The 14,441-nt window shown below is 34.1% G+C and overlaps 1 protein-coding gene across 1 annotated transcript in view; it reads right to left on the bottom strand.

Annotated features, from left to right (window-relative positions):
* Nucleotides 1-14,125, bottom strand: part of LOC144836874 (E3 ubiquitin-protein ligase COP1-like) — a 39,870-nt gene extending 25,745 nt beyond the window's left edge. Inside the window, exons 1-2 of the mRNA XM_078691784.1 lie at nucleotides 13,659-14,125; nucleotides 1,125-1,184 (exon numbers count right to left, since the gene is read on the bottom strand). Coding sequence (XP_078547910.1) covers nucleotides 1,125-1,184; nucleotides 13,659-13,798 — 200 coding nt within the window. The 5' untranslated portion in view covers nucleotides 13,799-14,125. The remainder of the gene's footprint in view (nucleotides 1-1,124; nucleotides 1,185-13,658) is intronic.
* Between the last annotated feature and the right edge of the window lie 316 nt (nucleotides 14,126-14,441).

Genomic DNA, 14,441 nt, shown 5'->3' with positions numbered 1-14,441 from the left:
TAAGTTCAGGCAATATGAATGAATCACAAATGCTACACACAGTATGGCTGTAAATCCTAGAATGACTACTATTATTATTTCTACTAAAAATCAGTAGCTTGTGAAATTAGTTTACATTCTACTCTGTACTGTAAATGTTGGAATACTATGAATTATTAAAATGATTTGTTAATGCCTTTATTCTTTTAAGCAATTTTTTGGTTAGTTTTATTTTAATGTGTTGCTTTTGGTATTGGTTATTAGTTTTTGTAAAAGTATACTCAGTCAATCGCCACCAAAAATAATTACAGAACATACACTATTATTATTAGGTATTCACAGAAATACACTAACATACTGTTTACAGAACAAAAAGATATGCACGAAAAAGTAAAATGTATTACAATACAGATATCCACACAAAATGTACAACGTAGTTGCAAAAAAAATGTGCAGAAAATTACCATTTAAGATAGGCACTGAAAATATAGAACTTCTTAACGGCTCACACAAATACCATGTTTGTATTGTGTTTTTTGTTTAAAACAGTATTGTTGGTAGTGCTATGAGTGCTGCTTACCTGGACAAACCAAAATAGCCCTTTCTCCAAAGAGAAAAAATCCATTGAGCATCCCTATCAGATAATGGTTATCATTCGCAAATTGTGTTATCATGATGGTCCAATAGGGGTACTCAACAGAATGTCTTCTTGTCGTAATGGTATCCTCTCTTCAGAGAGAGAGAGGGCTATTGTCGGTTTATCCAGGTAAGCAGGTATGATATAGTCTACAAACCATGCAAAAATCTAAAATTACACAAACCAGATGGTGTTGGTATTCTATAAATAAGTGCCAGCTTATCTGGATAAACCGACAAATGCCTTATTTTTCCTCGAAGAGCGAGATATAAGGCATTTGTCGGTTTATCCAGGTAAGCTACGTAGGCACAAAATAGACTGTACAGCTTACAATTGATTAAATATTAGAATCTAAAAATAAAGAATCCCATCTGGCAAACATGGTTCCAAATTTGATTTTACAATTCACACACCCTTCTGAATCCATCATCATCATCATCTTGGGCCAGACAAAAATCAAAATAGGAAAGTCATACCAACTTTAGCTTTTACTGATTGAAGTACTTACCAAAAACTATGTCCACATTTGGTCATGTGAGCTTCTTCAATAACTTCAAAACAAATGGGACTGAAAGAAAAAGAAATTTAAAGAATATTATTTTCTTGCCAATAGCAATGGACCATCCTCACAAAAAAAACAACCAAGAATTGATCTTGAAAAAGAGAAATTTGTTTAAAATGCATTGAAATCACAGCCTCAATTTTAAACATGATCTCACCATAACCTGTGTTCATGTCTGTAGTACAAATGCTAAAAATAACAGATTATGGATGGTGTGAATCAATTAACCCCAATTTCTTAGCAGCAGAAACAGGACAAATTTAAATAAACGGTTAAATGTCAGCATTAAAAACACCCAAACACTTCCTAGTAGAGTAGAACTAATGAAAAAAAGGGGCCAACCTCAAAAAAATTGCAACAAAAGGTTTTTCAACGGATTTTGGTAGTATTGGGTGTACTAAATAACAGAAAAAAAGTCTCAAGAATTTTGACCACCGGAAAGTGGTTTTTTTTCAAGATGGCCGCCAAAATAGATAAAACGTTAAAATGTCAATACCTCCTAAACTACTTGGTCTATTGATATGATTTTGGTACCAAAATACTCAGAACATACATATTTATATTTGCCCTAATAGAACATTTTGGCCAAAAATGACCGGAAATGCTATTTCTTGCATGTTTGACCTTTGACCTTGATATGTTGTATCTTGGTAACAACTGACCGTAGGGAAACAAATTGTGACTCAAATTGTTCAGAATGTACATATTTACATTTATTGTAATGAGACATTTTGTCAAAAAATGGTTAGAAGTAAAGGTTATTGACCTTTAACCTTTATCTATGTAGAATGTCCATATCTCGGCAACTATGTGTGGTAGAGATTTAAAATTGGGCTCTAAATACTGAGCATATGCTTATTTATATTTACTCTAATGAAACAGTTTGACAAAAAATGACCAGAAACGACATTTTTTGATGATTGACCTTGATATGCTATATTTCGATAATGACTGACTAAGACATACTATTTATGGCTCAATTTGTTCAGAATATAATTATTTTTATTTCGTATAATGGTCTAATCTACCCATGGAATTAAGAGCTTTCCTGGGTAACTGTAATATTTATAAAGACTTTTAGAATATGAGTTCAAGTTCAAATTGTTCAGAACATACTGTATACATTCTTAATAATAATAGTGAATAAAAAACCCGAAAAGTAAACAAAAACAAATATAATAATAATTTTTAATTTCTAATTACGGTATAGCAGCAGTTGATTGGATATTGTGCATGTATTTAGTACGGCTTCCTAAACAACTTTTTTAACTTCGTCTTCATCATCGTCATCAATCTCTCTATCTACGTTGTTCCATTCTTCTAGTTGACACACTCCCCAAACTGAAGTACATGCCAATCCATAGCATCTACAACTGCAACATACAGTTTTACATCCAGTAGTACAGTTACAATGGATGATTTTCAAAAGTTCTTCTGAAGCAGCAGTTTCAATCGTCATTATTGGCACAAATGTTTTATTAAAAACTTCCCCGACTTGGTAGCATCCATGGTATTATCTTTCTTTATCCATTGCATGATTTGATAGTATACTCTAAGACTGTGACATTTTGTAGCAGATGAGGTTGGTGGTAGTAGTTGTTGAGGTTTGATAAATTATTTACCCTCAGCAACTTTCTTATTAAACAGCTTGCATCTGTAGCTATTTGGGAAATCCAGTGACTTGGCTCCAAAACGAATAGACATGGCCTTTAATCCAAACTCCTCGATAGTTTGAAGTTTCTGATGCGGTTGAGTGAAACTATCGGCACACATCAGTGTAATATTCTAGGTTACTTTCTATCAATTTATTGATTTATTTGCCTTCCTAAAGATGTCTTTAGGCTTTGAAGAGTGAGGGTGGAAACGGACTTCATATTTCATTACATCGTCTAGAGAGATTTGTCCTAACTGAATTTGATGGAAAGAAAGAAGAATTCCTGTCAAGGCATGAGAACAAACACAAATTTATCAACATGCTTTCATATGAGCTATAGAAAAAAGAGTGGAGTTGTGGCTTGATGGTTATGATGCTTGGCTACCACTCCAAGGGTCCTGAGTTCAAGTCCCATCACATGTCAGGATTTTTTCTAAGGACCAAATTACTCCACTCCCAAAGACTTGTAATAAGACTTTGTTTACGTAGAGCATCTTGTGTATATGTTTGTCTTGTGAACCTCTGAGGGTCCCTAATGATCAGCAATAGCTGGATGGATCACCCTCATTAAATATGGTTTTAAAAAAACCAAAAAAAACGATGTTGACATTGCTCTGGCAACAGTTGAAGTCTCTGAACATAATACAGTAACTTTGATTGGAGAAGACACGGACTTACTGGTACTTTTACTGTATCATGTAAATACAACAAACCGAGAAATGTACTTCAGATTAGACAAAGGGGTCTACTAGAGTGATTAATGTAACCAGATTGAAATCTGTTTTAGGATATAAAATCATCCATTGTAACTACTGGATGTATGTTGCAGTTGTAGAAGCTATGGATTGGCATGTACTTCAGTTTGGGGAGTGTGTCAACTAGAAGAATGGAACAACGTAGATAGAGAGATTGATGACGATGATGAAGACGAAGTTGGAACAGTTGTTTAAGATGCCGTACTAAATACATGCACAATATCTAATCAATTGCTGCTATACCATAATTAGAAATTTAAAAGTTATTATTATATTTGTTTTTGTTTACTTTTCGGTTTTTTATTTACTATTATTATTAAGATTGTATACAGTATGTTCTGAACAATTTGAACTTGAACTCATATTCTGAAGGTCTTTATAAATATTACAGTTATTTGATTCCCAGGAAAGCTCTCTATTTCATAAGTAGATTAGACCATTATACGAAATAAAAAATAATTATATTCTGAACAAATTGAGCCATAAAAGGTGTATCTCAGTCAGTCATTATCGAAATATAGCATATCAAGGTCAATGGTCAAACATGTCGTTTCTGGTCATTTTTTGTCAAACTGTTTCATTAGAGTAAATATAAATAAGTATATTCTCAGTATTTAGAGCCCAATTTTAAATCTCTACCACACATAGTTGCCGAGATATGGAAATTATACACAGATAAAGTTAAAGGTCAATAACCTTTACTTCCAACCATTTTTTGACAAAATGTCTCATTACAATAAATGTAAATATGTACATTCTGAACAATTTGAGCCATCATTTGTTTCCCTACGGTCAGTTGTTACCAAGATACAACATATCAAGGTCAAAGGTCAGATTGTCAGAAATGGTATTTCCGGTCATTTTTGGCCAAAATGTTCTATTATAGCGAATATAAATATGTATGTTCTGAGTATGTTGGTACCAAAATCATATCAATAGACCAAGTAGTTTAGGAGGTATGGACATTTTAACTTTTTATCTATTTTGGCGGCCATCTTGAAAAAAAACACTTTCCGGTGGTCGAAATTCTTGAGACTTTTTTTCTGTTATTTAGTACACTCAATACTACCAAAATCCGTTGAAAAACCTTTTGTTGCAATTTTTTTGAGGTGAAACCTTATTTCTACTCTACTATCCAGGGGTTAGAACACCATTAAACTGGTCATTTAAAAATGAATGATTATTTGATTGACAGCTGTAGTATCTTCAATGTTTGACCGCCAGATCGCATTGTATTTTGATTTAATGTTAATGTTAACTTAACCAACCACAAATTTAAACGATATTAATTTGGAAGCACAAATGTAGAAGAAATGCAGTAATTCTAAAAATTATACTTTTAATTAAACAGTTTATTTGGTGCTTATGCAGCATGTAGAAACAGTTGGCTTTTAAACATTTGGCGTTTAAAAATTTGATCTAACTGTATTTTCCTCTTGCTTCTTGTGATATTGTAGTCTTTAAAAATGTTTTCATAATTTTCCATTTTTATTGTTTATATTTGTAATTTGTAAGTGTTAACTGGACTTCAAGGAAGAACAATGTACAAATATTGAATGAATATCCAGAATAAAGAAAGATTTCTATCTATCTATCTAAACATGCAGTAAATGTGAACCTCATAATTAATGGAGTTTACCAGACATTGTTATCTGATCCTGCTGTTACAAAATGGTTTAATTTTTAAAAAGAATTCAATATGCAAAGTATTATTCCTTGGGTATTTAAACAAAATTCAACAAATGTTAAATACTAGCAGAAAGTAAATTTACAAAATGTTAAAAACGATAGTGAAATATATTACTTTGGGAGATGGGACTGTACCTACTGTAGGAAACCCTGGTTCAGAAAAAAAAAAGATTGGTAATTTCTTGTAAAAATTACACAAACCAACAGTGGTGTTGGTAGTCTATGAGTGCTGCTTACCTGGATAAACTGACAATAAAGCCTCTCTCTCCGAAGAGAGGGATACAATTACGAAAAAGAAAAATCCGTATATATAAAATAGCACCCCTATCGGATAATGCATGCATCTGCAACCACGCCCTCAAGAGGGAGCCATCCAACGTAGTAGCGTCATCATTTCTTTTCGTACCGCCGTTGTGTTCGTACGTGATACAAAGCGATTTTAGAATTCCAGGAATTCAAAGAAATACAAGACAAAGCTAACTAAGTTCCTTTTTATCGATCAATAGTTGATTAGACAGGCTTAGTTATTCCTTGTTGTGTGGATACGTCGAAATCTGTTATTCTAGGCTTATCTAGAAGATTCTAGTTACGTTTAAGAAAGAAACGTTATTCTAGGCCTAGAATAGAAATAGTGATAAGTTGCAAATCGTTATCCTAGCGTGCTAGGATAAAACCAAGTACACACTCCGTTAGTTGTTTACTCCGTTAGGTGTACGTTGTGTAACAATACAATTGTTAGTTGGCACTATGCAAAAATCAGAATGTATACAGTGTAAGGGTCCCCATGCTACGACCAAGTGGGATAGGCACGCAAAATGCATTAATTGCCGATCTTGTAGCGAGGACGCTCTGTGCGATATTTGTGTCCGATGGACGCTTGCGAAATGTGCGTCGCTACCTAGGTATCGGGATCGTGTGGAGGTCACTGATCCCACACCATGTGTAACACAAGAGACAGTTGTTAGTCAGCCTATATTTGCACGCGAGGATGCTCCTCCCGCGATGCCTGCCTCCGATGTAGCTCCGGCCGATCCGGATGTGCTTTCCCCGGCGGTCCTGCAAGCTATCTCGGCAGCGGTGAGAAAATTCATCTGAACTGAGGCCTACATCAAGAACAAATGTCATACTGGGACTGAAATCAGACATAAATTAGGGAGTGGGATTACTGTACTGTATACCCGAGGATATATGGTAAATTATTAAACTGTAATTTCTGAAGTGAAGACATTTTAAGATGCAGTAATATGGATTTAGTATTTACTGTTACAAATACATTAATACCGTAATTGAAAAACATGACTAAAAGTTATTACAGTATCAATAATTTAAAACATTAAAATATTGAAAATCTTCCTAAATATTCTTATTATATTATAACATGGCACTTCAATATAAAGGTCTAATGTGGTTCAATATAAATTTCTAATAATAGAATCTTTTGTCTGCGACGATCTGGCAGCGAAACATCCACTGTAATAACCGAAGAGATGAGTCAGTATTCAATCTCATTACAATGATAATCTACTGTACATAGCAATAACCTTGTTGAAGACAGTCAATAAATAATTGTATTTTAAAACATTATTTTGGAGAATTTAATTTAATCCACGAAAAAATGACATGTTGACATGATGTAATCATATTGTGCAAACAAATTGATACTGAACAATAGAAGGATTCAGTTATTATTGATCAAATTAAAATCACATAAATTATGCAAAAATAATTCTAGGATGAATTAATAATTAATACATTAGTTAATAATATTAATAACATTGAATAGATTCTAAACTAAAAAATGAAAGATAATATGTTTTAATATTTAAATTTCTAGTAAGTACCTGTACTATAGATCTACAGTAACAATAACATATTAAATAATATGGTCACAATTTATGATTATGTAATTAATGGTATTCCAATCCCATAGTACAGTAGGTTTAATTCCTAATTATTACTTGGCCCAATGGCAAATTTTGCACATTTCTTGAACATCGACAAGTTTCAAATTATATCAACTTTAAAAAAAAATAAAATACCACCAGATGTTCATGCATTGACTTAATACATTAAAATAAATAATTCTAATATTAAGTGTTATTTGAATTTTTCATATGGGTTGTATTGTAGTCAAAATATTAAATAACGTCCCCTGTGTTCAGGTGTAAAAAGGGGTTAGTGTATTTAAAGTTTTTTAATTTAATAACACAAAAGACACTCAAATAATAGTCATATACTTTAATTGACAATCTGTAGAAAATCAGCATGCAAAGTATCAAACCTAATTTTCTCTTTGTTTCTATTAGTTATTCATTTAAGATCTTGTTTAGACTTGGAAATTGTTTCATATAGCTACTGTACAGTACTATAGGTCACATTTACATTCTCATAGTTTTAACACTCGATTAATTAACAGAGAGTGAATTATAAGAGATTAACCGAGTTGTTACATATTGGGTTAGGTTTCAGCTCGATTCGCAGAGATTGGTGAATTACTGTATCTAGCAAAAAAGATACAGTAATGTACACTATTTTTTCCTACAAACAATTGTACAGACCAGTTGAGCGATAAAGTTAATATTGATGTCTACTGTACATTAATAAAACTGTAGTTATAACTAAACCAAATTACACAAACCAGTAGTGGTGTTAGTAGTCTATGAGTGCTAGCTTACTGTACCTGTATAAACCGACAATAGCCCGTGCTCTCCAGAGGGAGGGCTTTAGATACGAAAGTGAAAAGTTCCTAGAACACCTCTGTATTATAATGGACCAGTCCGCAACCATGCCCTCATGTGGGAATGTACCAACGTACCACCGTCATCATTTTCTTTCGTAACGTGAGAACGTTACGACGTATAGAGAAGGATACCAAGTGTTAACTTTGTTGTACATTGTACATACTATACAAGTTACCTACTTACGAACACTGTTTATAAACGCCGGTTGCAGTACCAGCACTTGGTATATAGTTTGATATATCGTTTTTGGATCCGTTTTAAATCGGGGTCTACCAGAAATAAGGAAGTTTAAAAGAGGAAAATACCAGTTTTTTATTGGATTTTAGGCCGCTGAACGGCCACGCTACCAAAGAACAAAAGGAATTATTTACATTGTCACCTGGACTGCCTCAGCTGAGGCATGGACGCACTGTTGCGTGAAACAACAACAAAGCTACTACAGTCAGGTTGTATTGTTCCTTATCTTTGCTAGGTTGCGTACTGTGTCCGCCGATATGCCAAAATCTGAATGTCTGCAATGCAGAGGCCAGCGTGCGACAGTCAAGTGGGACCGCCACTTGCTGTGCATTCACTGCTGCACCTGTAGTCAGGAGTCGCCATGCGACATTTGTGTACATTGGACGGCTTCGCGGTTTCGGACGTTGCCGCGTCCAGAGGTTCAGGAGGAGCCCCCGGCCCCGCTAATAGAAACCGAAGAAATCCAAGTTTACAACCGATGTACTTGATCATTGAACGGGTTTCTACCAATATAACTCTGACCGACCTACGTTAAATAGTCTATTTCGTGCCTGCTTACCTGGATAAACCGACAATATAGCCTCTCTCTCCGAAGAGAGGATACAATTTACGAAAAAAGAAAATCCGTATATATAAAATAGCACCCCTATCGGATAATGCACGCATCCGTAACCACGCCCTCAAGAGGGAGCTATCCAACGTAATAGCGTCATCATTTCTTTTCGTACCGCCGTAGCGTGTGTACGTGATACAAACGAAATCTGAAGAATTTCAAGAATTTAAGGAATTCCTTCCAGTGCAAATACAAGACGAAGCTAAGTTCTTTTCTCAATCACGATCTAGTTGATTAGAAAGCAGGCTTAGCTAATTCCTTGTTGTGATACGTTGAAATCCGTTATTCTAGGCCTATTTAGAATAGTTTAGTTACGTTTTGAAGAAGAACGTTATTCTAGGCCTAGAATAGAAATAATTGATACGTTGAGAATCGTTATCCTAGCGTGGCTAGGATAGAAACAATGCACTTCCGTTAGTTGTTACTCCGTTAGCGTGTACGTTTGTGTAGCTATACGATTGCTAGTAGGCACCATGCGAAAATCTGAGTGCATTCAGTGTAAGGGTCCCCGTGCTACGACCAAGTGGGACAGGCACGCTAGGTGCATTAATTGCCGGATTTGCAGCGAGGAGGCCCCGTGTGATATTTGTGTCCGTTGGGCGCCTGCAAAGTTCGCGTCCCTACCTAAGCCTAGGGAACGTGTGGAGGTCACTGACCCCGCGCCGTGCGTAGCACAGGAGACTGTTGTTGTTAGTCAGCCTACACCACCTGCACGCGAGAATGTACCGAGACGGAACTGGTGCTAGCCATGATTTAAACTAGAACTATAAAAATAAACCTGGCTAGCGACGAGGGCGTATCCCCATACTTCGGTTTGGGTTGAGCTTTGCAATATTTATTAGTTTGTTATTTTATCTTATAAATAATAAAAGCAATATTATGTTCAAAATGTAAAACTATACAATTTTATCAAAGTATTCAAACAAAACATAATCTTATATTGCAATATACCATTTTATCATTATTATATCGAATCTCTTTTTAATACTGAATATCAATCTTTATATCGTTTTAGCTCTGTAATTAAAATTTTCTCTGTATACATATTTGTTTTATCTAGATTTCCACACAATATCAAAATATTTTATAAATCTTTTAAACTCTGTCTGTGTAACTGTAATATCACTTAAATATTCAAATTGATAAATAGATAGATATAGACATATATACTGTAACCTTCACCATATTGTTTATCATTGCAATAAAAGTGGGTTGTCCCCACAAAAGAGAAAAAAAAACTGTACTGTACCATCCTAATGGATTACATTACACTGTTTACAGTATACTACAACAAGGATATTATCAGTGTATATTTTGCATTAGAAAGCAGACCTAAAACCGCAATAGGAAAGAATACAGTATCTAAACATAGCTAAGGATTGGCATCCCTGAATTAAATGAAACTAATTTATTAGGAATTGTCACCACATCCTGTAGATATCACATCATACTGTACAAGCTTACTAGACCACTCATTTAATGTAAAGGGATGTGGTCAAATATAGAAAGTACAGTTCATTTTAACAGCAATGTTAATCTTTTTTTTGTAAAGCAACTTTATTCTAGTGAACTACTGTACAGTAAGTGTAGTCAATTTGCTCAATAGAACACTGCAGAATATCTTCTTATATTACTACTGTACTGTATGTTCTTGTTGGATTTACAGAGTTGATAGCGAAATTTGCATTGAAACATGAGGCAGAATACTCAACCCAACAGTGGTGTAGGTAGTCTATGAGTGCCGCTTAATACCTGGAAACCAACAATAGCCTCACTCTACGAAGACAGGAATTGACAAAAAGAAGAAACCGAAAAAGTCCAACAAATTATCGATTTTCAAATTTAATGTGCTGTGGAAAACAATAATTTTTGGACGAAAGATACAGTATTATTTATGGATTGGATTTGCAGTTTTGTTTTCCATTTTCAATTATTCTGATACCAATTTTACATTAGCACGATCAAATAGGCTACAATATAAATAACCATGCATTTCAACATTTTTTCTCAACCAAATATATTACCTAAGAATCATGTATTTAGGAACATTTTGGGATACTGAATGTGGTACAGTACAGTTTAAACATGATTACTTTTTAATTTATGTTTGGATCCAGTAAAATCACACAATTGCAGAAAAGCTGGCTCTGCAGTGCTATGGTATAACTACCTCCAAGAGTAAAATGCTCCAGGGGCCTAAAAAAGAATGCAAGGCCAGTGTTCTGCACCACTGCTGACAATTCAGACAAAACTGTGAAATATTGGTAATACATTCCAGACATACAATAATTAAGCACAGTATGTCCAACAGCACATAAACTTCCCTGCTATGTGATTGAACATATCTTTTTTAGTAGCATTCTGCATAATTCTTTGTTTTAGATACTAGAGAGGGAGTGTGCATACTGTACAGTATGTAAAGTACTACAGTACAGTGTGTACTGTTCAAATGTAAAAGGTGGATACTGCACCATACAAAACCACTAACAGTATCATTCTTTGTATTGTTCTATAATCTCATATTATACTGTAGTTTACTGTGTTTATACAGTAGCTGTACTTTGTTGAGATTTTGATAAAGGTAGAAATGATTTTAAAATAATACATAAATAATGTCTAAAATTAATTATTTAAAATTATAATTGTTTTCTATATTTTACTCTGTTCAGAGGCAGTTGAGTTTTTGTCTTGCTTAATTCAACTTGCCAGGTAAAGCTAAATTACAGCAGGCATGAAAATACACATTATGTTTGAATATCATACAATTTAAATGACATGAATTTAATTATAAATAATTAATAGTATTCAACAATTTATTAAGGATGACAGTTACACAATGGAGAAACCTTGGAGTATTAATATTTTAAATGTGCTACAGGAGATGACAAATACAGTATCTCTTAATAATATTATTAATAATCAAAAATATTATTTTCAATGATAGAAATAATACAAACTGGAGTAATAAATATAAACAGTAAATATTAAGAATGAAATAATTATAAACTTAAAATGTTCTTTAACTATTAAAGTATGTGCTGAAGAATGTGTAGCTTATAAAGGTCAACCAAATTGACTGAGTTTAATAACCAGATCAAATATTAATACCACAATGTGACCACAGGGAATTTTTATCAAGGAGGTTTCACAGAAAGAACCTGTAGTAAGTACTACTGTACATGTTTGGAATGAGACCACAAAAGAATAATTTCTAACTGTGCTCATTCAAGAATAAAAGAGTGTTCAAATCAACTTAAATTTTGCATTTACAATTCTATTGATTGTATTGTTATGTTTTGTGTAAAATTATTATGATTAATAACATTAATTAGTTGTTGGGGCCTCTTTTTATTTTTAACACAAAGTAGACGATTGTTGAGTTCAACTTCCTGAAATAACTAAATTATGTATCTGTTTCTTTAAAAAAGTAAAAATGAGTCATTATCGTATAGGCCTACTTATGAAGTGTAATGTTAATCACATCAATAATTGCTAGCACCTGTAAACACATTTTTCAAATAAATCATAAAAAATAGAATGTTAACTGTTTTCTTTAGTGTTTCTTCAAATAACAGACTAAACATTTTGTCAAATTTTAGCCTAATGCAGTTCAAATTAGCAATTGAAATACAGGTACCTATCTCATTGTATTTTTAACTACAATGAAACCTCATGAGGTACATTTTGCTAAGCACACTTGACGCAATTTACGGCGATGGGTGTATGGTGATCGCACGCTGCGATATGTATACTGTATCCTAAATACGTTGTCAAAATATGGTTCTTGGTAAAGTTGTCCTTTAAGGACATAATTAGAGCAGTGACAGGCGGTTATTAAAGACAACAGTGGAACTGTAATCCATAGCCATATCATTGGCAAGGGTTCGATCAATGGTTCTGTTGGTAGAATGAATCTTCTTGAATTAACTACTGTATTGTATAAACCGTAAGTCCAGTGTACACAATATGCTTGCGTGCACTGAGTCCTGATGTAGTTACATCTTTTGTAATGAGTTGGAGGTTACCACGGTGTAGGCCTACTACTAGCTCCCACAGCCACTCTCTCTTAGTCTTAGGCAGACAAGTGAGCGATAGAATTGGTAGCAATGACATGACGTGACTCTACTCTAGTAAGCATGTAGTTGAAAAGTGTAATATTAAAATAGTAAGTCCAAAGCGCCAGCAATGATCATTAGATAAAATTGGTGCTATATAAATCAAAAATATTATTCAATTTTATCATTCATATTAAAAATCACAGCTTTTTTAATTTAATAAAATCCTCACATTTAAAAATATCAAAGATTCAAATGATTAATTACCGTTATCTTGTTTTGTGAACTATAGTATTAGATTAGTGTATTGAAGACAATCTGTTCATCTCTCCTGTATTTCATAGACGATTTTAGTGCTTTGAAAGCCATCTTGCAGTGAACATTTTTTTTCAACCATACAGGAGGTATGTAGGCCTATCTTTTATTAAGAACAGTAAAATTAACTAAAATCATAATGAGCGTTTTCATTAAAAACATCTAAAAACGATGCTTGCAATGTATCTAGGCCTAGGCCCTAGTGCACACCATACAAATAGCGCAACCAAAATGAAACGTAACCGATATGATAAAGAGCATATCTATAGAATAGGCCCTACTGTACTGCAGTGTAGGCCTATATTATTTTTTTAGGTTAAATTTACTTTGGTTAGGCAAAATGCCATACCAGTCAGGCAGCTAGCCTGGGGTAGCTAGAGGCTAGGCCTAGCTAGTAGAGCTACACAGACACAAAACATACCATACAAAGTCGTTGTCTTTGTCTTCATATGAGCTCCCAACTCCATTGTATACAGGTGCTGGAGAATGCAGCGGTCGTTTACGATTTGATTCAGTCCGAGTAGGACGGCCTCCTAGCCGTCTGTTTGCGGTGTTTGACATCACTATCGACGAGTGCCAAGCTAGGCTATCCTAGGCTAGGTAGGCTAGCCTTATCAAGCTAGCTAGGCCAAAAAACTAACAAAGATATCCAACAACAAGCGTTGCTGTATAAAGGATATTTAGTTAATCAACTGAACAAAACAATAAAATATATCCATTCCATAGACATCAGGGTAAACCAGAGGTTAATTTGTGTAGGCAATTCATCATGTATGTGCGGAAGTAGAGACTGCGTGACTAATATTTTCACAAGCCAGCCTACTATTAAAATGTGTGTGCTGGTGGTGGTGGCTAGCTAGCTAGCTGCTGCTCAATTGATGTGTGGCGGCGCAGCGCAGCAGCAGCAAAAACAGACAGATCGTCGTCGATCGTCTCGGCGAACAGTTTTTGCATCCATAAAATCTCGAGCGGAGGAGCAAAGTACCATGGGTAATCCAGGGTAGCGTGAAATTCGATAAGTAACTTATGGATGATATAGGCCTCATGATGAGATAAAAAAAAATTATTTTATTGTCCTGTTTTTTTAATTCTACAAAAAGACAAAATTACAAACAAATATAAAATTGTGTAGTTTGTAATCTCTTCTATGGAACGCCGTTTACGCAACATTTCGATGATATGAATTTTATGACTTGATGTGTGA

This window comes from Antedon bifida, chromosome 3 (genome assembly GCF_963402885.1).
Source record: "Antedon bifida chromosome 3, ecAntBifi1.1, whole genome shotgun sequence".
Lineage (NCBI taxonomy): Eukaryota > Metazoa > Echinodermata > Crinoidea > Comatulida > Antedonidae > Antedon > Antedon bifida.
The sequence above is the reverse complement of the archived record's forward strand: the minus strand, read 5'-3'. Positions and strand labels throughout refer to the sequence as shown.